The 27,524-nt window shown below is 40.0% G+C and overlaps 2 protein-coding genes across 2 annotated transcripts; one reads left to right on the top strand and one right to left on the bottom strand.

Moving 5' to 3' along the window:
• The first annotated feature begins 4,366 nt into the window (after window positions 1-4,366).
• LOC119650990 lies at window positions 4,367-5,953 on the top strand. Its single transcript, XM_038054257.1, has one exon. It carries the CDS (start codon window positions 4,367-4,369, stop codon window positions 5,951-5,953), a length of 1,587 nt encoding a protein of 528 aa, XP_037910185.1.
• A 677-nt stretch (window positions 5,954-6,630) lies between these two features.
• LOC119650989 lies at window positions 6,631-8,624 on the bottom strand. The gene is made up of 2 exons (XM_038054256.1): window positions 8,199-8,624; window positions 6,631-7,513 (listed from the first exon to the last, which is right to left on the bottom strand). Exons 1-2 carry the CDS (start codon window positions 8,622-8,624, stop codon window positions 6,755-6,757), a joined length of 1,185 nt encoding a protein of 394 aa, XP_037910184.1. The 3' UTR covers window positions 6,631-6,754.
• Window positions 8,625-27,524: the final 18,900 nt, after the last annotated feature.

Genomic DNA, 27,524 nt, shown 5'->3' with positions numbered 1-27,524 from the left:
AAGACACTAGGACTGATCTGGCTGCCGAAGTCCGACGTACTCCAGATTAAGGTGAAACCCTAAGAACAGCGCCGAGCAACTAAAAGAACAATCGCCTCAGAAATAGCACAGATATTCGACCCACTGGATGTAATGGCACCAATGACAATGGTCGCCAAACTGTTTGTTCAAGAGCTATGGGCACTAAAATATGACTGGGATGCTGCTCTCCCGTTGGAGCTGCAGACACGGTGGTGCACATATCGGGAAGGCTTGCAAAAGCTAGACAAAGTGAAAATCCTGAGACATATGTTCGCTGAAGGAGTGCCAACGTCAATACAAATTCACACATTTGCGGAAGCTTCAGAAAGAGCATATGGAGCTGCGGCATACCTGAGATCCATCAAGGTCGACGGTGCTGTAATAAACAGACTACTGTTCTCCCGGTCTCGAGTAGCTCCCAAAGTCGCAAAGACAACAGCAGGGATGACAAGTCTCACAATTCCACTTATACTTATGGTTCTATAGGCCATTATTCTTACATGGGCAAGAAGCTTTGTAGCCTTCGTGTTTCAAGCCGAACACAAACAGGGACAAAGCAAAGGGGAAAAAGGAGGAAATCAGCTTCCCCAGTGAACCAGGTCTAGAACAAGACAGTTTGGGAACCAGAGAAGGTGAATAAGATCGTTTTCCCGGTGATTTCGCAGCAAGAAGGCAGTTTCGATCAAACCTTCGAACATTCGAATTCGTTTCGAAAGCTCCAAAGGGTGACAGCATATTGCCTCCGTTTCATAAAGTTTTTAAGAAATAAGGATGGCAAAACTGAACGTCTAAAAAGCATTCTAGCACTTCTACCTTACGCTCATTTATTCGTGAAAATGTTGATGACCGATTTGCACGTAAAGAATATGCATACTGGCAATAACAAGACAACGGTTCTGGCTTATAAAGGGGAAAAATATAGCGCAAGCTAGTTATGTATGCGTCAGCACACATAAATCAAAAAAACAGATTACACGTGCCTGTATCTAATCCGTCAGATACAGACACCTTATACGCGACGAAACAAGATACCGTCTGGAAAGAATTTGCTGCATTTCTGGAAAAATGCAAGCAGCCAGACGCTTAATCAGCATTTATAAATGAATAAATATAAGAAATCAAATAACATCTCGCCCAGTTGCCGCGAGTCACCCGTCACTTCATATTGTCAATTATTATTGTGTGGAATAAATATTTCCAAAAAAGTAAAAACTCTGTTTTCATTTATATTTCTTTTTTTGTTTTGTCCCCGTTCGGAGACAGAGACTTAATTAGTGCGATATGTATCAAGCGCCTATTGGACACGCCCGAGCAATTCCGTATCAATACTGAATCATTGGGAGCAGATTAGTCGACTTAATCATGGTTTACATCCTACAACAAAAATTGGACACTGAAAGTAATTCTGAATGGCAGAAGTTTATTGGTTCTTCGAACGAGATACCAACTTTGGAACAATTCACGACCTTCTTGAATCAACGGTTCACAATACTGGAAGCAGTGCAGATTACCCAACGCAAGACGGTGAGAGTAGGGGCACACTCAGCACAAGCAACGGGAGCCGTGTGCCGAGTATGCCAGGGCGATCATCGAATTTCCCAATGCGACATATTTCTTAACTCGGACATAGCCAAACGACGAGAGCTGGTAGCATCTTTGCGGCTGTGCTACAATTGCTTGCACGAGGCTCATGCAGCCAGGAACTGCCAATCACGCAAAAGGTGCAAACTGTATGGAAAAAAGCATAACTCAATGCTACACGAAGCATCGTCGAATAGAGCTCCATCTTCAAATTTGCCGAATCCACAACAACAAGTCTCATCGCTGAATGCTATCAACAGTGGCGTCGACAATACGGCTGTTCTATTGGCTACAGCAAGGATTCTAGTAAAGGACAGCCAAGGCACAGTCATCCTTTTGCGTGCATTGGTCGACCAAGGGTCCCAGCGTTCGTTCATCAGTGAAGCTGCGGCGCAACTCTTACGGCTACCACGTCGAGCGACAAATCTGACAATCAACGGCATCGGAAGTCATTCAACGAGCAACAGGGGAAGGATATCTGCTCAATGCAAAGAGAAATGATCGACAAGATGTTTCAACTTATCTCTTGTCGTAGTAAAACATATAACGGACAAGATTCCCCAGCCCAAGACACCATGTAAGATAGCTGAATTGAGACAGGAGGATTTAGCTAACTCATCGTATCACATTCCGGGGAAGATCGACGTCCTCTTGGGTGCTGACGTTTATGGCGATCTATTGGAAAATGGCGTAATCCGGATAAAGCATACACAAAGTTTTGGCTCAAAAAACCAAAATCGGTTGGATCCTGTCCGGGCCTGTCAACCAAGTAACACGAGAAGCAGAACCTTCCATCAGTATGGTTAGCATCGAACAGCTAGATGCTGACATACGAAAATTATGGGAACAAGAAGAGTTGCCACAAGAGCGAATTCTCACCCAAGAGGAAGCAGACTGCGAGAGGCAGTTCATCTGAACTACTAAGAGGGATCCAACGTCAGGCCGATACATAGTCAGACTGCCGATTAAGCCTGACATGAACCCCTCGATCATGCTGCATCCGTCATTAAAAGACGCTGTCATACCCCTCCGCCAGACAGAGACAAAACTCGAACGGAATCCAGAGCTCAAAGCGCAGTACAATGCATTCCTAAAGGAATATCTAGAATTGGGACATATGAGCGGGGTCCCGTCCGCAGAAATTTTTTGCAAACACTCACACTACTTGCCACATCATGCTGTGGTTAGAGAGGACAGCACAACTACGAAAGTTCGCGTCGTATTCAATGCGTCCCATAAAACGTCCTCCGGCACCTCGTTGAACGATTTCCTAATGGTAGGACCAAATACGCAATACACTATCTTTGAAATATTGCTGCGATGGAGGAGGCATAAATACGCATTGGCTGCTGACATTGAGAAGATGTACCGACAGGTACTCATCGGCAGTCGAGACTGCGACTTACTGCGAATTGTTTGGAGACCAGAACCCCAAGGTCCAATAAAGCACTACCGGCTAAACACAGTTACTTATGGCATCGCCAGTGCTCCCTTCCCAGCAACACGTACACTACAACAGGTCGCTGAAGACGAGGAATTCACGTCACCATCAGCAAGTGAAAGCATCAAAAATGACTTCTATGTAGATGACTTGCTGACCGGATCCTCGACCATAGAAGGTGCAGCGAAATTGCAAAACGATATCGTGACCGTTCTCAAAAAAGCTGGATTTAACATTCGCCAATGGTCCACGAATTATGAGGAGGTTTTGAAACATGTAAGCACCGCTGACCGGGAAACGTCTGACGTAGTCGACATCAATCTAGAGAATACCGTCAAGACATTGGATTTGCGACATATTCACCTTTAAAGTGAAACTGCCTTACATCTCAGCGAACGAGCCAGTTACGAAACGAAAAATTACATCGAATGCTGCAAGATTATTCGATCCACTTAGTTGGATCCAGCCCATCATAATAGTTAGCAAGATATTTATCCAAAGGTTGTGGCTACAGAAACTGGATTGGGATAAGCCCGTACCTAACCAGTTGAAAATCGAGTGGCTGACCAACATGAAGGAGTGGCCAGCGTTATCACAACTTCAAATACCACGATACATACAGACGTCTGATCGCTGCAAGGTAGAACTCCATGGTTTCTGCGACGCGTCAATGGCAGCTTTTGCAGCGGTGATTTACGTTCGAGTAATACATCCGGATGGCACAGTATCTGCGAACATATTAACATCGAAATCGAAAGTGGCACCTTTAAAGATACAGTCAGTACCCCGGCTAGAATTGAACGGTGCGGTCCTACTATGCACATTGATGAAACACGTGAAGCGAGCCTGCGAATTCCCTGCCGACATAGCTGAATTTTACTGGACGGATTCGACCATTGTCCTCGCTTGGTTGAGTGATCACCCAGCCAGGTGGAAAACGTTCGTCGCTAATAGGGTGGGCGAAATCCAGGCTACGAGCAACTCTAGTCAATGGAGACACGTCGATACAGAGTGGAACCTCGCGGACATAGCATCACGGGGAGTGACTGCTTCTCAGCTCCTCAAAAGCGGCTTGTGGTGGAACGGACCCAAGGGGCTGTAACACAAACCAATCAACTACTCGTCAAGGGCAATCGACATTACCACGACACTCGAGAGGAAGCCTGAGACCTCCTGCAAAGTTGCGAAGGTTGCGAAGTTCACTTTCGACGATAGTATAGACTTCGCAAAACTGACTAGAATTGTGGCATATTGCTTCGCTTTAAGTCACCAACTATTGCAAAACCTGCAACCCTGACAACTTCAGAACTCAACAACGCTGAAATGGCATGTGTACGGCTAATCCAAGCACTATCTTTCAAAGATGAGATAGAAAGGTTGGACAAGGGACAACCAATTCCAGCTACTTCAAAATTATTCCAGCTGGCACCGTTCACTGATTCTGAGGGGATCCTCAGGGTGGGCGGAAGACTGCGACACTCACTATTATCGGACGATCGTAAACATCCAGTGATTCTAAGCCCTGACTGCAAGTTGTCCGAATTGATCGTAAGAGGATACCATTTGCGCACTTTGCATGGAGGCAATCAAGTAACCCAAGCAGCAATCAGAAGACAGTACTGGATATTGCAGTCTTCCAAATTGGTAAAAACATGCATCCACAAATGCATCACCTGTTTTAAATCAAACGCAAAGCCAGGAGAACAATTAATGGGAGCGTTACCTGAAACACGAGTCACCCCTGGAAGAGCCTTCAAAACCTGCGGACTGGATTTTGCCGGACCAATGCAACTAAAATGGTCATCAGGCAGAGGCGCTAAAACGATGAAATCCTATATAGCACTCTTTATCTGCTTGAAGACCAAGGCCATTCACTTGGAGGTTGTGAGTGATCTCTCTGGACAAGCGCGTCTTGCAGCAATCAAACGATTTGTGTCCCGGCGCGGTTTGTGCTCGGATTTGTATTCTGATTGTGGTACAAATTTCGTAGCAGCCAGTAAAGAAATAAAACACCAGTTCATGCAGATGATGAAAACCGTTCAGTCCACGGTAGCTAACGACAAAATCACCTGGCACTTCATACCTCCGGGCAGTCCTCATTTCGGAGGATTATGGGAAGCTGGGGTGAAGTCAGTCAAACTGCACCTGCAGAAAGTAATCGGTGACAGCTTGCTAACAATGGAGGAAATGTATACGGTTCTCACCCAAGTAGTACTCACCCAGATCGAAGCAGTTCTTAATAGTCGGCCACTCATGCCCATCAGCGACGACATTAATGATCTGGAAGCACTAACCCCCGCACATTTTTTGATCGGCGAACCACTCATATTAATCCCGCAAGAAACCCCGAACGAAGAACTAAACCTGCTGAAAAAATGGAAACTAACACAGCAAATTGTAAAACAATTTTGGAACCGGTGGTCAGACGAGTTCATCTCAAGGTTACAACAAAGGCCAAAATGGATGAAGACAAAGCCGAACATGGAACCCGGACAACTGGTATTAGTCAAGAGCGAGAATTATCCTCCATCAAAGTGGCCATTAGCTCGTATCACTGAGGTTCATCCTGGTGCAGACGGTCTAGTTCGCGTAGCAACAATTAAATTACATGGCCGTATTACCAAAAGACCAATCGTCAAGTTAGCGGCTCTACCTATTGAAGACCACCATCCAGTGAACATTCCAGAGGGTTCGAACAAGAATGAAGATGCCTCCGCGAACAAACAGGACAGTCAACCCACTAAAGTCAACCGGAAACGAAGAACTGCTAAGCCAACCAACGAACCAACTACGAGGAAAACATGCTGCCCACGATCAATCTCACCTTCAATTGTTTTTTTTTCTCATGTCGGTCATAGCGTGTCTCCTCCCATCGATAAGTACAGCATTGAACATAACATCAATTCCTAGTGGAATATACATCGAACATCTAGGATACGCATATACTAGCAGGGGAATGAATACTCAGGATAAGTCTAAAGGTGCCTCTAAACGAGTCGATTTTCCAGGCAATTTTGCGCATGCGCACAGCGCATGCCATATTGCATATAGCGCATGCGTGAGCCGCATGCGTTTTTTGACAAATATTGTAGCGCATGCCGCAACGCAAGCACTCCCATCACAGATGGGAGTCTTGTGCGCTTTTTCCACTGAATAAGTAAAGAGACATCGACTGCTTTCTATTGTGCATTCGTATTTATATTATACAGTGAAAATGTCGCTCGACAGCAAAGAAACGACGTTAAATTTCATAGAAGATTATAAATTAAGTGAAGTGCTATGGAAATGTGACCAGAAAGGATATTCTAATAAACAATTAAGAAGTGATGCACTTCATAAATTAAGTGAAAAATATGGTGCCGACGTTAAAGCAATAAAATGTAAAATAAAAAATTTAAGGTCATATTTTTGTAAAGAATTTCAAAAAACTCAAACAAAAAAAAGCGGCAGTGGTACAAACGAAGTGTACGAATCAAATTAGTTCGCGTATAAACATTTACTCTTTTTGAAAGATGTAAATGTACCATTGCCAACAAAAGACAGCATAGTGGAGAAGAATGCCCAACAGGGGAGCAATACACATGACATTGAAGAAGTAAGTAGTATATTTTAATCAAAAAAATATAATTTGGATAAGAGAAATTTACATGTATTTATCCTGCCATTGAACTGATCCTTCCTCGGATAGAAAATATTGTTGAAATTCGTTTCTTATTTCCTTAGCATCATTTGAAGGTTTCCTAGGAATTGAAGAAAGTGGTTGCAAACCTCTGTCTGATTGTGTCGTTTTTCTCCATGAACCGGGTATAATTTCGCCACAACTGGCATCTTCCGAATCAAAAGTACCAAAGGGTGCGTGTATATTTCTGGAGGAAGATTGCTTTCGTAGAAAGTTATGCAAGTATTATAAATGCAGCATAATACGACATCTATAGCAGTTTCGAGTTCTGTTAATTCTAGTGGCTTACGAAATATTCTAAAAACGGCTGCCAGTAATCCAAAAGCATTTTCAACAATTCTACGGGCTCTCGACAGCCTGTAATTAAATATTCTATTTGGCGAGTTTCTTGTTATTTCCCCTGGGAAAGGTTTCATTATATTTGTGGTTAACGGGAATGCATCGACAGCTACTAAGACATACGGGATTGGCAGTGTTCTTCCAGGGAGGGCTTCTTCTTTGGGTAATTTTAGTTGATTCTTTTCAAGTCTCTTTCCGAATTCCGTATTTTTGAACACACCTCCATCTGAGATCCTCCCCTGGCAACCGACATTAACGTAGGTAAAACAATAATCTGCATCAACGACACCAAACAACACAATGCTAAAGGTGCCCTTGTACTTAAAAAATGTACTTCCACTATTCTGGGGGCATCGAATGAGCACATGTTTTCCGTCCATTGCTCCACAACAATGTGGGAAATTCCAGTTTTTATCAAAGTTGTTTGCAACTACCCTCCAATCTCCTGTGTCCTGGGGAAGCGGAAAATTACATTTAAATTGTTAAACATAATTACCTAAAATAGATTGTTTTAATAGAATCAACATTTTTTCAGACAATCGCTGATGAAGGATGGGAAGGAAGAAATGGATACTTCAAATTCTTTTCGGAAACCAGTGGCAGATGGAAAAATCACAAAAAAAAAGAAGGCGGAACGTCACAACTAATGTGAGTGATGAGAGAGAAGAAGAAGCTTATAATTTTATGAAGGCTGTTAGTGAAATGAAAACTATGGATGAATATTCAGCTTTTGGGGATTACATAGCGCATAAAATTCGAAAACTTAAAAGCGCTACATTGCGCAGTATCGCCCAAAACCGCATCAATAATATCATTTTTGAATTGGAAATAAGTCATGAAAATGACCAAGGTTTAATCTTAATTTCTTCGCCATCTACCGCAAGTTCATCGGAGCAATATTCAGCGACTCCTACTCCTGAACCAGAACCTCATCCATCATCACCGATCGCTACAATGCACCACGTCAACAACAATTCTGTAATAACAGAACTTTTGAACATATAATTGAGGTTATTTTTATACGTTATTTCAATTTCAATAAAGAAATGTCAGTATTAACTCTAGAATTTAATATATAATTCGGTTTATGAAGGCATATATACATACTCGTATGTACCAATTCATCAATAAACTCACCTTTATGTAATCTTTCAGTGCTGAACAAATACTTTTCGCTACTTCAGGAACAATTTTCGAAATGCTTTGTGTTGAAACTTTGAATAGGAAGCTTAGGCTTGCGTATGAGTCGCCTGTTGCCAGATAACGGAGTGTGATTGCGAGACTGATTTCAGCAGGTATAGCCTCACGCATAACCGTATCCCTTTTTGTTATTAGCGGCCTTATCATATCCAATAGAATATTGTAATCTATTTGAGACATCCGTGTAAAATTTTTGAAAAGATAGTCGTCATTATCTATCTCTTTTAAAAATTCATTTTTATTGTCTTTAAAATAGTCACGCATCCATATCCTTTTTGACTTTGCTGTCCTTTTATCGCAGTTCCTTTTAATTATTATATACGCTGCACATACTCCTGCTTTCATTAAACAATTCACTGACATGTTGAAAGAAACCACGAGAAAGCGAAAACAACTAATTGCAACGTGTGGACGATGGAGTTGCATGCGCTATGACGCACGTGCGTTATTCAATTTCAGGCATGCGTTTTTACGGCGCAAGCATGCGCTTCGCGCACCAAAAAGAGGCATCGTTTGGAGGCACCTTAACGATACCAGGGAATGACGTCAAAACGATAGCATAAATTTCTCAATTTTGTCTTGTTTTATAATATATACTTCAGACATATGTAGGTGGGCGGAATGTTCGAATCACACAAAAATAACTATGTAAGCAGTAACATAAATTAATAAGTGCATCGACACATTGGTCTACTTTCGCACAAATCAATTACAATATTAATTATTACAACATAATAGCAGTTCAAAACAAATGCTGAACATGCGCTTGTGTCAGAAATGAATTAATAGGTCATGTAAACATAAATATGAAAATTGTAAATTGCTTAGTTATAAGATTTTTTGTATAAAAACAAAGAAATAGGAATAAAGGGCGCCAGAAGCCAAAGCAAAGCGAAAAGCAGTGTATTTTCTTCTTGCTTCTTTCGGTGTACAATAATTTAAGGATTATTGCACCTATCCCGGCAGCCATCAACAATTTAAGAATTGTTGATATAGATACCAATTAAAGGATTGCTATCTACCCGTTTGTACATGCGTTCTAAGTTCTAAGATCGGGCTTGTTACTCGATTTTATTTAAAATAAAATATATTTTTTTAACTCTTTGAGTTATTCATTATTTATCTGACGCAATTGGTAGGACCCTTGCTAAACGGGCAGGATCCATTGAGAACGAACCTAGTGAGTACTCGAAAAACGGGAAACACGAGCACGTCATTAATTAATTCAAATACTCTGAGAGGCAAAACTATGTCTTAATTCCTGCCTGAAATGAATCCCTGAGACTAGGGTGGAATCCCAGAAATAAAAAAAAATATATATCAAGTTGTGAAAACAGTGTGAGTGCTTTTCACAGTGGAAGTAGAACATCTTTCTCACTAAAAATCAGTGAATAACACATCGTTCAATAAGTCCCTGGACTAACTATGAAAACATTTTATCGGCAAAATTCTTTATTATTCATCAATATAATCTCCTTCAAGTATAATACAATCATTCCAACGCTTCTCTAACTTTTCAATGCCATACTTGTGGAACGATTTGTCTTTTGACTCAAAATGAGCCTCAGTAGCAGCGATCACCTCCTCATTTGAGCCAAATCTTTTTCCCTGGAGCATCTTTTTGAGATCCGCAAAGAGCCAGTAGTCGCTGGGGGCCAGATCCGGCGAGTACGGAGGATGAGGAAGCAGTTGGAAGCCTAATTCGTTGAATTTGGTCATTGTTTTGATTGACTTGTGGCACGGTGCGTTGTCTTGATGAAAGACTTTGTTCTTCTTCATGTGTGGGCGTTTTTTCGCTATTTCGGCCTTCAAACGATCCAATAACACCATGTAGTAGTCGCTATTGACGGTTTTTCCTGTTTCAAGGTAGTCAATGAAAATTATACCATTCGCATCCCAGAATACGGACGCCATCATTTTGCCGGCCGACTGTTGTGTTTTTGGACGCTTCGGGCGGCTTTCACCGGTCGTACGCCATTCAGCTGACTGCCGACTTGACTCCGAAGTGAAATGGTGAATCCGTGTTTCGTCCACTGTCACATATCGACGCAAAAAATCCTGTTTATTGCGAGTAAACAGTGCCAAACATCTCTCCGAATCATTGATACGTTGTTGCTTTTGTTCCATTGTGAGCAAACGTGGCACCCATTTGGAAAAAACCTTTTTCATAGCCAATTTTTGGTGCAAAATAGTAAATGCATTACCAGTTGATATGTTCACCATCTTAGCTTTCTCGCGCAATTTCATTTTGCGGTCACCCATCACGATTTTCAATACTTGCTTGGTGTTTCCGGGAGTTACTGCCTCATTTGGCCGACCCGAACAGTCCGCATCATTTGTATTAGCACGACCGCGTTTCAAGTCAGCATACCACCGACAAATGGTTGTTTTCAACGGAGTAGAGTCCGGATAACGTTTTTCAAGCCATTGCTGAGCTTGAACAGTGTTTTTTCCCATTAGAAAACAATGTTTTATCAACACACGAAACTCGATTTGGTCCATTTTTTCACGATTGCAAAGGTAGCGTCACTTTAACCACTATAGCTTTCTTGGTTATGGTTCGAATTACATCAAATTTTGACACATCTTATCTGAAGGTTGGTACTTCTGAACCTTGGTATATAAATGGCAATATTAGCGCCATCTCTACGCTAATCCCGGGACTTATTGAACGATGGTGTTTTCCGCCACACCCAAGTAAAACCCATTTGAAATATCAGTGATAATATAACAAACCAGTGAAAATTTTATTTGCGAAATACGCAAAAATTCAATTTACCAAGAGCAAGTGAAGAGTGCATTAGTGTAGCGCAATCGTGTACTGAAAAAAATTCAAAATTCGGGCGCATTAGCACTCCAGCACCCTACCGATCTTTTAATTCACATTCTTACATTACACTTCCAAACTTCCGCGTAAGGATATAATTCTATTTTATTGGGCAAACCTATCTAGCAACATCGGAATGGAAGCAGCGTTAGTGCAACAATTAGTTGCAGCCCTACAGAATTTGGCAAACCTACATGGACAACAACAACCTCAGCAAGGCCAGCCAAGCTGCCAAGGACATATCGTATATTCAGGAGTTTAACGGAGAGTGTCAATGATTAACACAATTCATCAACGTCGTCAATAATCATCTAAACTCCACGAATCCAAAATATCGCAGCGAATTATGGACTCATATTTATAATATCAAAATCACCGGAAAATCAAAAGAATTTCTTCTCCACAACGATCCAAGAACTTGGGAAGCAGCAAGGAGCCTGTTAAAACAACATTTTCGACCATCTTGCAGCCACAAGAAAATTTCAAGAAGAATTGGCACTCTAAAAGTAAGTTTAATTGCTGATTTAAATTTTAAGCTAAGGAGATGAGAAGATGAAAGTTACAAAACAATCAAACGGTCGAAAATCCAAAGTGCCTGATGAAAAAGTGCTATTAAATTATACCTACTTCCTGGATGGTTGTCTGAATCGGAAGGTTATGCCGAGTTTTGATCCGTCAACATTTGAGGCTAAAATTGTTTTCCACTTGCAAGACAGATTTCCACTGGCAACTAATTACAATGGCTGGATTCCTGTTTACGAATACCTAAAAAAGCTGAAAGAAGAGACTGGAGAAACATACCGGAAAACCAATTTGGTCTGCTGAAGAAATTTAAAATTCCCGTAGACAAAGGCAGTATTCAACTGCGATTATTGGAACTAGTCAGATTGTAGGAGATGATGGATCTCTTTAATATAATCATGTTTCACAACAATAATGCTTCTGAAAGTATGAAGGAGTATTTCAACCAATACGCTGCCAGATGTCGAGATAAAAACATAATCACGCTGTTATCAGCAAATAGAGAACTGCGTTTTGATCTTTATGATCGACGTATCCGCGAAAGTCCCAAATATAAAATTTACCGCAATATTGTCCGTCTGTCGCTCGCTATAGCTCTGAGTGTTGGCCGACTATAAAAGACAATGAAAGGCGTCTTGCGGTAATGGAGACGAAGATGTTGCACTGGACCGGTGGCGTGACACGTCTTGATCACGTCCAAAATCAGGATATCCGCGATCGATATGGGGTTGCACCGATCATGGAAAAACTGCGTGTGAGGCCTTTTCGATGGTATGGTTATGTATTTCGCGCTAAAGAGAATTCACTTGCCAAAACCGGTCGTTTGAAAGTCCGAAAAAGGAACTTTGCTAAAAGAAGAGATAAACTTCAGAGGGGTGGTAATTAAAATCCGAGGGAAAACTACCAATACAAAAATCAACAATAACCAACAGAAAAGCACCGAGAAAAATAAAACCAAGGAAACATGGGAATCGAAGATAACTAGAAATTGGAGGAAAGACAAGAAAAGACTGCCCAGCGATGTCTATAGGAAACTCGCGATCAAGAACAACCGAAAAGGTAAGGTAACATCAACTTTGTAGCAACACCATATGTTTTACAGAATCTAAACATTCAAATAACAGAGACAGAGAGGCAAGAGCAGAGACAGCGGCAGACAACAAACAGCGGAGAAGACAGCATAGAGATGCAAGAGTAGAGCATATAGCTAGGGCAGACCCGCTGAACTCGAATGAATTAAAATAAGACCGTTAAGTTTTCCGATGACAACCCGCCGAAAACAAAGATCATCTCCCAAACGCATAACCAAGTGGAAAGAACACGGCCATCAGCGCAAAGAAACTTGAATTGTGATTTTCAATCTGAATAGAAATTTATAAAATTTATCGTGCGTGTGACGTGCGTGTGACGGACAGACAAACAGACATACAGACAGACAGTAAACCGATTTTAATAACAACCTTAAAGAGGACTGGGGAGAAATAGATTCTTCGAGAATCGAATTTTAATATTTCACTCGAATGTCAATTATTCTCGTTAATTATGACGTCAGCATCTTATTTGTATGAATTAGGATGCTGTTAATTCGCACGAAATTAATAAGTTTGAACTGCTATAATTTTGACACTAATAGTTGGATTTTCATGTTCATTTTCATTTTGGCTCCTTACTCACGCACTTTGCAATTCACACCAAAACTAATGTCAGTTTCGCAAAGTACAGTTTGAGACCTTTCATTTGATACCTTACACGACTACATCCGGTGAAATTTTCTTTAAAATCCCCCCTTTCCATGTAGACCTTTAGACTCCACCTAAATTTATGTCACCCGCTGCATGCGCGGGATTTCATAGTTCCCACCTGTCCACCAAATTTCTTTCGGATCGGTTTAGCCGTTTTGGAGAAAAATGCATGTGACAGACAGACAGTACAGTGAATCGATTGTTCGATTGTTTATTTTACACTAAACCTTAAAAACATTTGTTTATTCTATCACTCTGTTAACAAGGATACATATTGAGACAATTTTGTACTGCGCACCTAGATGAAGATCTGATACTGTGGACATTGCAAAACTATTGGTAATTCTCTAATTTACTTAGGTTAGGAATATCAAGTTGTACTGATTCTATGGTTGGTAAGTATTTCCTAATCAAACTTTCTTTCATCCTGAATTTCACGTATATTGTAGCATTCGCGAAATACTCTAATATCTCCGGCTAGATCGTTGTAGTTAGTCTCTCCTTCATCGCGCTCTAAATCATTTATGTTTGCCACTTCAAATTGGTTTTGTTGATTAGCTCTTAATGATAGCTCCTGTCTCGGATATGGTTATGCAAAAAAATAAAGTGCAGGACAAATTAAATTGAAAAGTAGAATGGCTAGTTCTTTAACGAAAAAATGGCAATTATTCCCGGGAGACGTATTGAACATCTACAATAAAGCTGGACATGTTATTTATATAAGGAGGTGAAGTAAAATAAAATAAATAGATAAATAAATCAAAACATAATTCTCATATTAACATTTGCTATGAGTCCCAGTATATTCTGCAATTTTGAAAACCATTAGCCACAGCGTCACACAGCGCCTCCCACATGTAGCCGTTTCCCATACAAATCGAAAGTGATTGGACATTTCAGGGCGGAGCCTAGCAATGCAGCCTATCCCTAACGCACCTACAAAAATTCAAGACCGTGATTACTACTAATAATAACCTATGATGAAGTTGATTCCCAGAGGATAACTTTTGAAGTGAGTATCTCTATACTCACTCCACCATTGTTAACATACTAGGTAAGGAAAATACCAAACTATAAATCAGAATACTTAAATATAAACATTAGCGAAATAGTATTATATAATAACCAGTATTATGAGAGACAAAAACATGTAAAGTTATTAAAAACCACATTAACCTGTAAAAATTCTAACTGTATCATAAAAATAGACAATAACGAAACCAGAATAGAACAACAACAAATCATTCTCTTCATTATGGGAATAAACTGATAAGATGAGATAATTAAAGAACCAAATGCAGAGTGTTGAGTTCTATGCTTCTCATTCATACTTTATGTATTTTTTATACTGTACAATATATTGTAATGTAAACGTACAAAATTTGTATTTCAAAAATTTTGGATTTTGTATTTAAACTGATGGAGGAAAATAAACAGTTCAGTTGGACCGAAAATAAGCCACCTTTTTCTTCTTCTCTAGTGAGGCTCATAGAGACGATCGAGCTTGGTACCTGAGTTGATGTATCACCAAATCCAGAGCCCCTTCCCCATTGGTGTTTCACCAAAGAGTCAACAGTTATTAATTAGGCGGTTAGTGTTGCACCAAATGACACTCCCAGCAACTACAGCGGTTGGTTGGTGTTTCACCAAACAACATTTCGGAAGAAAATTTCGGCAAAAGAGTCGCAACATTTTATGGTGACCCCGACGTGATACGGCGAAATGGATTTGTGGACTCAGAAGCAGGAACCAGTGTCCAACTACTGGAAAGATGGAGCCTCGAGAAAAACATTGAACTATTTTCGGGAGCGACAACAAAAACTACTGGAGCTGTGGGAGCTGTTCAAGCAAGGCAACAGCCCAATACGAGAGCAGTTCGGTAGGACGATCTCATGAAGGAGGCCTTTCAAAAATACTAGGCCGAGTTTGCGAAATATATTCAAATGCTGCAGGCTCAGTCGGAACACAAGACAATGGAGCAGCATCCAGTGGTCATCTCTCGTGAGGAAGCTGGGCTGCAGAAACAGGTCAGACAACAAGTCAGTCAAAGGAGCATTGAAGCGAGTGCTTCAAAATGCACTTCTGGAGGAGCAATCCCGGCAATATTATGAGTTGCAAGGCACAACCATTCAGCGCTATTGGGATCAGATCGAAGAGATCCACATCAACATCTGGGAAGCATCAGAAGATCCAGCGACAACAGGATACAAATTTTAAGCATTCATTCAGCTAGAGCAGAAAGTCCAAAATACGTTCGTTATGAAAGCAGAGGCAATTGATTCATTATCCACACAGCGGCCTGTTGCTACCAGTAATGTAAGGACCTATTTACCGAAAATTACTGTGCCCAAGTTCGAAGAAGATTATTTACAATAGCAGCAGTTCTTCGACTTTTTCACTCAGATGGTGGATAATCAGCCAATTACACCATGTGAAAAGATGTGGCACCCGAACATGAATCTTGGAGGCGAAGCGGAACGTTTAATGCGACATTTAGCTTTGTCGGATTTAAACTACGCAGCGGCTTGGAAATTATTGCAAGACCGATACAACAATCCTCGACTTCTAGTGGCAGCCTTCCTCGACAAAATTCTGGGCCAACCATCGCAACCATCAGATACAACATGAGCCGCAACTCTAAACTGCATGGAACCACACAAGAGTATCTTCTTGGGTTGAAAAATTTGGGAGTTACGATGGACACCTAGCATCCACTACTCCTATACATAGTACTCAGGAAATTGAATAAATCGACGCTCAAGTTGTACGAGCAGTCGTTGTCAAATCCTAAACAGTTGCAATCGCAAAAATAAGCTACCAAGAACAACGATGTCAGTCACTACCGTCAGCGTGGGTTGCACAATGTGTAAAGAGACGCATCAACTATTTGCATGCAACGACTTTTTGCGCTTGTCACCCACGGATCGCTTTCATCATCTCCGGAAATACAAGCTCTGCATCAATTGTTTGAAAGGTGGTCTTTTTTCATCATCTTGCTCATTAAGAAAATGCACGAAATGCTCCAAGAAACATAACACGCTGTTTCACTTTAAGCCCCGGGAAGGAACATCATCGGATGACCAAATGCAGGATCTTGAGAAAATTAGCTCCAGTCGAAAGCCTTCTAAGGTGGCAAGTGAGAAGGCTACGACTGTTACGTGGACTTGACTGTTGCGTGTTCCTTAGTACAGCACTAGTTATCGTAAAGGGATCCGATGGAACTACAGTCAGCTGTCGAGTGATCTTAGAGAAAAAATGCGAAGAAATGTTCAATCAGAACACCCTCTTAAGCAATAACCAGTTCACAGTAAGCTTGCCATTCTCTGACAGTGCTGAGAAACTTGGATCTTCAACGGACATCGCCATGAGCAGATTCTATGTACTGGAACGCAAGCTTGCGAAGAATGGGGACTTGATATACATATATACACCAAATTCATGAAGGAGCATCCCGATCTTGGTCACATGAAAGAAGTCAACCTGGATCAGATACCTTACCCGCATTATTTCTTACCGCATTACTGCGTACTTAAACCAGATGGTACCAGCACAAAATTAAGGGTCGTATTCAACGCATTAGCAAAGACCTCTACGAAGGTCTCCTTGAAAGACATATTGCAAGTGGGACCAACCGTACAAGACGAACTTTTCTCAATTTTATTGCCATTTCGACTGCTGAAGTTTGCATTCAAGGCAGACATAGAGATGATGTAGATTCGACTACAAGAACGAGAAAGACGCCTTCATCTATTTTGGTGGAGAGAAGATTCGAGCCTACCTTTAATATGCTACGAGCTTTGTACGGTATCCTATGGAACTTCATCCGCACTATATTTAGCGACAAGATGCCTTCAGAAGCTCGCATCTGAAAACGCTACAAAATATCCATTGGGTTGGGAAGTCCTCAAAAGAGATTTTTATATGGATGACTTGATGAGTGGTGCCAACAATTTTACAACTGCAAAGGAAATTAAAAGGCAATTAGTGACCGTCCTGAAAAAAGGAGGTTTTAAACTTCGAAAATGGAGTTCCAACCATAACAATCAGCTGCAAGAGATCCCATCTGAAAATTTGGAAGTGCGTCTTAATGATGACAGCAATAAAGCTTCAATAAAGACACTAGGACTAATCTGGCTGCCGAAGTCCGACATATTTCAGATTAAGGTGAATCCCTTAGAACAGCGCCGAGCAACTAAAAGGACAATTGCGTCGGAAATAGCACAGATATTCGATCCACTAGGTGTAATGGCACCAATGATAATGGTCGCCAAACTGTTTTTTCAAGAGCTATGGGCACTCTAACATGGCTGGTATGCTACTCTCCCGTTGGAGCTACAGACACGGTGGTGCACATATCGGGAAGGCTTGCAAAAGCTAGACAAAGTGAAAATCCTGAGACATATGTTCGCTGAAGGAGTGCCAACGTCAGTACAATTTCACACATTTGCGGAAGCTTCAGAGGGTGACAGCATATTACCTCCGTTTCATAAAGCTTTTAAGAAATAAGGATGCAAAACTGAAACTTCAAAAAGCACTCGGACGGGTTCAAGGCTGGTGGTAAACAATAAACTATTGACTCCACATGAATTGGATGCAGCTTTATGGGTTATAGTGAAAGCAATCCAACAGCAAGATTTCGAGGGTGATATAACTCAATTAAGACAGCACAAGGAAGTTGACAAGAAAAGTGCTCTTCTGGGATTGTCAGTATTCCTAGACGAGGAAGGTTTATTACGAGTAGGAGGAAGGTTAGAAGCATCCAATATTTCGTTCGAAGCCAAGCAACCCCCACTTCAGTCTTACGCTCATTTATTCGTGAAAATGTTGATGACCGATTTGCACGTAAAGAATATAGATATAGGGCCTCAGGGCCTACTGGCAATAACAAGACAACGGTTCTGGTCTATAAAGGGGAAAAATATAGCGCGAGCTATTGTACAACAGTGCACCTATTGTATAAAAGCAAGGCCAAAGATTTATACACAGATAATAGGTAATTTACCACCTCACCGAATTCAATCAGCGCGTCCTTTCATCAATTGTGGAGTCGACTTCTATCACACTATCGTTCACGGGGAAGTCGTCCACAGAAAAATTATTTAGCAGTATTCTATTGCTTTAGCACCAATACTTTTCATCTTGGTTAGCGATTTGTCCACGGACGCTTTTCTTGGTGCTCTTAAAAGGTTCATTGGACGGCGCGGACATTGTCAGAACCTTTACTGTGGTAATGCCACTAATTTCGTAGGGGCGAAGCGTCAATTAACGAAGCTGATGTTAACGATATACTCTCAAGATGCACAGGAGAGGGTTCTACAGGAATGCAGTGCAAGGCAAATTACTTTTCATTTTATCCCTCCAAGAGCCCACATTTTGGTGGATTATGGTGGGCTGCCGTCAAGTCGGCAAAACATCTGCTGAAACAAAAGGTTGTCTCAGCATCATTAACCTACGAAGAACTATGTACATCGAGCATCGAGGTAGAAGCAATTCTCAATTCAAGGCCGCTTACAACGCTATCATGTGACCCAAACGATTTAGCCGCATTAACACTGGGCCATTTTCTCATTGGCGAGCCATCAAAAGCTACTGTCGATCCACATGCACAACCCTCAAGGGGAGATCTTAACACAAGATGGAAGCTGGTTTTGCAAATCAAGGAAGAATTCTCGAAAAGCTGGTCGCAAGAATACTTAAGCGAACTTCAGCACCGGAACAAATGGAAAACAACGCCACGAAATATTGAAGAAGAGACAGTAGTTGCCATCAAAGAAGACAACCCTCCCGTGATGAAATGGTAGTGGAAATTGGTAGAATCATCAAGATGTATTATGGTGAAGGTGGTTTAGCGAGAGTAGTCGACGTAACATAAAGTCTGGCATCCTGAAACGGCCGGTTTACAAGTTAGCACCCCTATAGCGAAGAAGCAACGGATTTTGGTAATAATATTGTAAATCTCATTCTTCATTCATGCAAGAATGCAAGAATCGTGAAAATAAGGAAGACATATAAAAATGGCGCAAATAACTCCCACCTCCGAGATTTAGATATTGTAGAAATAAAAGCATTATCGGGAATAGTGATATTAACTTCAATTTTCAAATCAAAACCACGAAAATGTTCGATCAATTTTCGCTACGGATGGAACTGGTCGAGACATTTTTAAATGTGTAACAAATGCTTACACGACCTATTTATAATACAAATCGCAATATTACGGCCGATAATTGATTTCAATCTATAGAGTTAATCAATGTGTTGAAAACCAAAAAGCTCACCTTTGTGGGGACATTATGGATTTACAAGTAACATAACTTTATTGTCCTATGTCCCAAAAAAAAACAAAGCAATGATGTTCAAACTAACAAGCCAAAGATGATTAAATCATATAATCTAACAATAGAAGGTGTAGATAGTCTAGACCAAAAATGCAGCATCTATTGCTCTAGTCTCAGGACTCGTCGTTGGCCCATGGCCAACAATTAGGAATGATGTTGGTAATACCAAATTTAAACGCAGGTTTCAAAATGTGCGCATTCCCCGTGAAATTAGGTCTTCTCCTATCCAACCCCCAACCTGGTGGGCCACTTGATACAATTTTTCGAGAGCCTCACCTTCACTTTTCTCCGTTGGCAGTTTTTCATTAAGAAAGAACGCCCAGACTTCATCACGTGCAGGTGGAGATGTTGATTCGGTTGGCATTTCCCCAAGTTTTATGCTCCATCGCCGGTACCAACCTATGTTTCGCCCCAGGATGTATACTACCCTTCAACCGCCTTGAATAAGATCAGTCGTGAATAATTCTGTTTGTTTTTCGTGATAACGTTGCCAACATGTATGTCTTGCCTTCATTAATATGTAGCCGGAGATCTGGCACCATTCGTAGCATACTAGAATTAGATGAAGGTTGTGCTCCTCATAATTGTGTGGACTTGACGAAAGTGGTCCCGGTCGCATTTACATTAACATTGTGGCGCAGCGCAGGGTTAACAACATTTAAAATAAATTTATTTCGAATGTTGTTAATTCGATTGACAGTTGGCACCGCCGATGTTCTCCGTGGCGGAGTAGGCGAAAAAAATAACGGAAAGTAAAAAGTGATTTGACATTTTTTGGATTTTCAATGAACGCGAACTGGAGATAGTCCATATGTCCATAAAGAACTTTTCAGTTTCATATTTTCAATTTCGTTTTTGAATAGTTTATTGCGTTCCGTTTTAGATAATAAAGTTGAAAATTGATTACAACATTGTATTTGATTCGGGGCAACTTTCTTCCTCGAAGGAGTGAACAGGAGACATACAACTTAAATGAAATTCGAGAGAGAGAATTTACATCGAAAGAAGATTTTTACCTTCAATCGCATCCATCGTCAAAATATTATAAGTGAACAGAAACATGTTATGCTTCAAATCGAAAGCAAGTGGTAGTGATAGTCATATCAAGACTAAAACGTCACTTTCTCAAGAACTAAATTGCAAATAATGTATAAAAGGGCATCCCCTTCCGTTTATGATAATGAAAGGTTTCAATAGTGTTCCTACTGTTTTTATTTGGCCTAGTATATTAGTCACGGTCGTATTAGTTTTGCCGGAATAAAGAATTCCCTCGCACCTGCGTACAGTTTTACATTGGCTATGCTATTAAAGGCGGCTTGATGGGACATACTCCCACGGTTCATCGACTGTCGCAGCAAGATAATCTGATCTGTTGCTGATTTGCCTGGGCTGAACACTCTTTAATATGGGTGTATAGAATTATCCGAAGGAGATAGCGGAGAATATCTTAGAGGTAATATACAACAACGTGATAACTCTATAACATAATTGCTATAATGTGTGACATCCCTCTTTTTATGCATAGTACAGATAATGCCTCTTTGTCAGTTATCAGACATTAATTCGCTGTAGTAAATCAGGAGGTTCCCGTCTTTGACCAGTTCGGCTGTAATTCCATCGTCTCCTGTCGAGGATGAATTGCATGCGATTTTTTTTATGATTCATAGTGGCAGCATTCGTTCGTTTTAATCGACGAGATTTCCAACTCGCCGATATCTTTGTCATTACATAATTCATTGAAATACTCATCTTATCGCTCCAATACACTATACGGCTGGAATTCAGATTTGCCTTTTTATCTTGACAAGATGGGCATCGAGGTGTATATGGATTCATTCTACTCTTTCCCTAAAACCTATAACTTTCGTGCCTGGCACTGTTGCTCCCTGTACTTCTCTAGTTCATTCATACAAATAGAAATGGAGGAACATATTCTACAAATGCAATTCCAACTTCGAGAAAGGGAACGTCAACTGAACCAGTTAGCTTTAGCGTTGCAACAGGCATCTAATCTAACACATCCGTCAAATTCATTCGATGACCATACCTTAAGGGAGATCAAATTAATGAATTCATTCACGGAAGAAGGTGAAGTTACTACCAACAGCTTCATTAGTAGTACAGAATACTACCTCAGTAAAATAACTAGCCAGGAGAAAAAACAGTTGGCTACAAGAACTATCTTCTACAAGAAAATCCTAGGGGAAGCAAAAAACACAAGTCATCAATATTCCAGAAACTGACAACTGGGAGCTAATAAAAAGACAACTAAAGTTACGTTATCGTCCAGAAATCGAGCCATTTGAAATCTACAGACCAATCAATAATTACCAATTTATAATAGGTATGGATCTTCTCAGTAAACTCGATTCAATTATTAACTTAGAAGAAAATACCATTATTTTAAATAGTCAAACAATCAACTTTTTGAATAAACCATATTCAGAAAAACAAATACATACATTAGAAGGAATCAGCGGTAGTTATTTAGAACGCCTTAAATTAAATCACCTTAATACCGAAGAATACGACAAGTTGGTGGAAATTCTAAACAGATTTAATAAGCTATTCTTTAAAGGAGGAGATAAACTTACGAGTACACCATCAATTTTACATGAAATAAAAACTACAACAAATACGCAAATTAGTTCTAAACTTTATCGTTACTCACCCAAGCACGAGGAGGAGGTACGAAAACAGATTGCCGACATGGAGTCACACATAATATGTAAGAGTAAGTCGAGATACTCCAGTCCATTAATAGTTATACCGAAAAAAGTGGATAACTCTATACTTGACAAATTGGGCAGGGCTCAGAATTTCTCGACACTCGTCCTAGCTAAAGGATATCACCAAATCCTCATAAAAAAGGAGGATAAGAAGAAAACAGCATTTGTTACTCCTCATGGCCTATATGAATTCATTAGAATGGCTTTTGGTCTGAAGAATGCTCCAGCCACATTCCAAAGACTAATGAATCACATTCTGAGAGATTTCATTAACAAAACCTGTGTGGTTTACCTTGATGATATATTAATTTTTAGCACGTCTCTGCAAGAACACATCAAAACACTTTCCAATATTTTTAAAACCTTAGAAACACACCAATTAAAAATTCAGATTGATAAATGCAATTTTATGCAAAAGGAGACTGATGTTATCATAAAAGACGGGCTTAAACCGAATCCAGCCAAAATTAAAATAATTGAACAAATCACTTTAACAAAAACAGAAAAACAAACAAAAGTTTTTTTGGGACTAACGGGATATTACAGAAAATTTATACGAGACTATGCAAAAATAGCTCAACCCATGACCAAATATCTACGTAAAAATATCAAAATAAACATCCATGATCCCAATTATATAGATGCTTTCAAGAAATTGAAAACTCTTATCAGCTCTTACCCTATTTCATAATTCCCAAACTTTCATAAACCCTTCCAATTAACGACAGATGCTTCAAACTATGCGATAGGCGCTGTCTTATCACAAGAGGGCCACCCTATTTGCTTTGCTTCTCGAACCCTAAATTGTCATGAAAGAAATTATTCAGCAACTAACAAATAGTTTCTCGGCATTATTTAGTCGGTGAATTACTTTCAACCATATCTGTATGGTAATAGATTCAAAATCCTGACAGATCAACAACCGATAAAATACCTTCACGCAAAATATATAGGGAAAGATCTGTCACCACGACATCAAAGGTGGTTATTGAAACTAGGAGAGTATCAATTTGACATTGAATACCTCAAAGGAAAAGAGAATAAAGTTGCAGATTTTTTGAGTCGAATAGAAAACTCAAACAGAAGTGACCAGTAATCGGTCACATCAATCAAACACATTCATATTCAAAATTATATATTATTTGTAACACGGAAGATAATGATGAAGTTACAATGGCTACTGTTCACTCTGCAGAAGAGGAATTTTTAGATCACATCCCGATAAAAAAGGACATTGTAAACAAGTTCGAAACACAAATCATTTTCACTAATTATAAAACACATGAGTTTGAAATAAAACACAAAAGAAGAATCATATATGGTTACATGTCCTGTAACATGCGTCACTCCACTATACATAAACACCACATATCCATAATACGTATGAGTCATCAATATCTTTTCTTCACAAAACTTATCTTACTAAACTCAAACGAAATAATGTAAACATCCTCAGTCTAACAGAAGCTAGAATCTATCCATTAGAGATAAGCCACACTTCTGTGGCGCGGCAGGATTCGCAGCGAATACGAGCGGATAGATAGCACACCGAAACTCTCCACGTATTTTAGAACTCGCTACAGGAGTGGAGTGTAGTGTACTGTACTACAAGCTATCGCAATAATATTACCGTGCACTGTAAGCTATCAAATCATAAACATTCATTCCAACCCGCGTCATCAGCAAAACAATAAATTACGTAATCGAGTAAACAAAACTTTACAAGATATCATTCCAAGGAACTTGAACTCGATACGACCTAGAAATATAGATATATTCTAAAAAACGCCAGTGTGAATAAATCACATGCATTGCATTTCTTGCATGCATTTCTAGCTCGAACAAAATGTGTACAAGTTAACCCGAACGGAAATGCTGCACGCGCAAACACACCTGTGTCAGCACCACATCCAAAAGCGACGTCTGCAACTATTGGGGTCATCGGTGCAATCGATGAAATCGCATGATTGCACATTAGGCAAAATCATATTAATTTCTTTTATATTTCAAAAAATTGTAGTTAGTGGTAATTAGAATGCCAAACAGGCATGAAGTAATAAATTGTTTTTTTTTAATATAACTACCCAATATTCTTATTAACTGGCGCCCGAGCAGGGACCGCTTCGCACGTGTGATTTTTTTGATAAGTCTTATCCTTAGAATCTCTAGTAACTTCGTTACATTATCGCAAAGTTTCCGCGAATTTTAAAACGATACGCGATAACCAAGTAATCGTTTTCGTGTAAACGCGAATGAAAAGTTTTCGGAGTGGAAAAGATAAAACCGGAATTAACCAAAATTTCGAAGCACGCGTGTTTTTCCTGATTTAGCCCCAAGTAGCCTTTGAATAACCAAAGGAGGCAAAAAGGACAATCGCTGATTAAGGATCCGAAGCAGTTCACCATAAAATTCGAACAAAACAAAATTTCATCCGATATGAAAGCAAGAGCGTTCTTAATGTAAGTAATTACAAATTATTATTGTAAAATTACGCCAAATTGATTTCTCTAAAAAAGCTAACCAGATTCAATTAGAATAAATTCAAAGTTTTAAAGGTTCAATTAAGAATTGTATGTTTTGTTTTACCTTATATTCATTTATTAAAGCTATTGCATTATTGTCACTAAATTGTCTTTTATATACAAAAATATTTAATTTATTTTAATTCAAAAGAAAAATACTCGAAAAGCGAATCGTTTGAATTGACATAATCAAAAGTGAAATAATTAAAAGTGATTGAATTCAGGAAGTGAATAGTGAATATCTGCAATCTTTTTGAATTTATCGGGAAAGGTGATCTTTTAGTTATTCAAAAATGTCGAATCCTCATAATTTGATTCAACCACCGCGATTAAATCTCGATGGCCTTGCTGATGCTTTGCCCACTTTAGAACCACCGGTTAATGGCAATCATAATGAGTCTAATAATGCTCCGAACTACGAACTGCTCCAAACTATTTCCCGAGTAGTTGAGGAAACTCTCCGTACTCAAGGGAGACAAATGTTTAGTGCATTATTGAATCCCGCATCTGACATTGGAGATGAAGTAGACGTACCAGTTAATATCAGTAATAATAAGAATCTGTCCGAAATGGATAGAATTCCTGACGTCGTTAAGAGCTTGAGGACATTTTCTGGGGAACCAGGTGAATTCAGCTCATGGCGAAAGAGCGTTGATAGAATCCTTCATATTTATGACCATCTAAGAGGCACGGCGAAATATTACGGTATACTATCGGTTATAAGAAACAAAATTGTAGGTAACGCAGATATAGCATTAGAATCGTACAATACCCCTCTGAATTGGACTAAAATCTCCAAATGTTTAAATCTGCATTACGCGGATAAAAGAGATCTTGGTACCTTAGAGTACCAGATGACAACCTTAGTCCAAGGTGCGAATACCGTTTCCCAATTCTATCAAGAAGTGTATAATCACCTATCTCTTATACTTAACAAATTAGGGTCGATTGAAATGAGTCAGGACGCGATGAATATCATGACTCAATCGTACCGCGAAAAAGCACTTGATACGTTTATCAGAGCACTAAAAGGTGATTTGCCACGGTTGCTTAGCATTCGCGAACCGGCAGACCTACCGCAGGCCTTACATTTGTGTTTCAAACTTGAAAACATGGATTATCGTACCCAATACGCGAATAATTCCAGCACCAATCCACGGAAGGTTCTCCATAATACTCCACCTCTTGTTCCACCACGTAGAATGATGTCTATTCCTTCTAGACAGGCACCAATACCAGCCCCTAGGCGCGATTTTCATCCACAATTGGTCCATAATCCTCAAGTGCCACAGAGACCACGATTCTACTCACAAGGTTACCAACAACCCCAACATGAGGCTCCCCAAAATAAGTTACCTCCTCCTCGACCACCACGAGGACCAGTACCTATGGATGTTGACCAATCCATCAGGTCTCACGCCATAAATTATGCCAATAGACCCCAAAACCAACGTTGGCTACCAAAACGTCCCCAACAAGCCTCCCAGAGGCATCACCCTCCACCTAAGATACAAAGAGTGTACTACACAGAACCTGATGAAACCAATGATGTTACAGAGGAACAATACGAACAAGACATGAACCAAGAGGACCTTAATTATGACCAGACCCTAACTGACTATGTGGACACTAGTGACGAACCAAGTATCGACCAATCCGAACAGCTGGACGATATCTATTTTTTAGATTAACACGCTCTTCACTCCCATATTTCGAGCATGTAGTACGAAGTGGAGAGCGTCTCAGATTTCTTGTGGACACAGGGTCTAACAAAAATTATATACAGCCTAGACACATCCGAAACCATATACCAAACAACAGAGCTTTCTACGCTAACTCCGTAGGAGGTAGCATCGAAATTACGCATCATGCATTTGTAAACTTATTTGGCCCTGATGCAACGAAAATTCAATTTTTTATCCTTCCAAGTTTGATTTCATTCGATGGTATAATTGGTAATGACACCCTTAAACAAATGAAAACTATCATTCACACAGACGAAAACTATATGACACTTCACCCTAACTTACACATTCCTTTGAAACAGCATATCTCAGAGACTGTTAACAGCATTAACATCAGAACAACACATCTAAGCCAGGAGCAATCGAGTAGGTTAAAGTTAATCCTTAAGAATTGCTCGAAACTACTCACAGAACCCGACGAAAAGTTAACGTATACTAGCACAGTAAAGGGAGAGATACGTACGAAGACCGACGACCCTGTATACTCCAGGTCATATCCCTACCCAATGGCCTTGAAAGGAGAAGTTGAGAAAGAAGTAAACAAGCTTCTCAAAGATGGAATAATAAGACCCTCCAAATCCGCTTATAATTCACCAGTTTGGATCGTTCCTAAAAAGCAAGACGCATCCGGTGAGAAAAAGTATCGAATGGTAATAGATTATCGCAAGCTCAACACGGTTACTATCCCAGAGAGATACCCCATTCCCGAAATAAGTGAAATTTTAGCGAATTTGGGCAAAAACAAATTTTTCTCTATAATCGACCTGAAGAGTGGATTCCACCAAATCCCACTCAAGGAGCGCGACATACCTAAAACGGCCTTTTCCATTAACAACGG

Source organism: Hermetia illucens, chromosome 3 (genome assembly GCF_905115235.1).
Source record: "Hermetia illucens chromosome 3, iHerIll2.2.curated.20191125, whole genome shotgun sequence".
NCBI classification, from domain to species: domain Eukaryota; kingdom Metazoa; phylum Arthropoda; class Insecta; order Diptera; family Stratiomyidae; genus Hermetia; species Hermetia illucens.
This window is presented reverse-complemented; position numbering and strand designations above follow the sequence as displayed.

Bases quoted from the DNA above. Each gene is read 5' to 3' on its own strand.
- LOC119650990 (XM_038054257.1), top strand. From the start codon at position 4,367: ATGGCATGTGTACGGCTAATCCAAGCACTATCTTTCAAAGATGAGATA.
- LOC119650989 (XM_038054256.1), bottom strand. From the start codon at position 8,624: ATGTCAGTGAATTGTTTAATGAAAGCAGGAGTATGTGCAGCGTATATA. The intron at 7,514-8,198 runs GTGAGTTTATTG...CCGCTTCCCCAG, and splicing joins CACTGAAAGATTACATAAAG to GACACAGGAGATTGGAGGGT.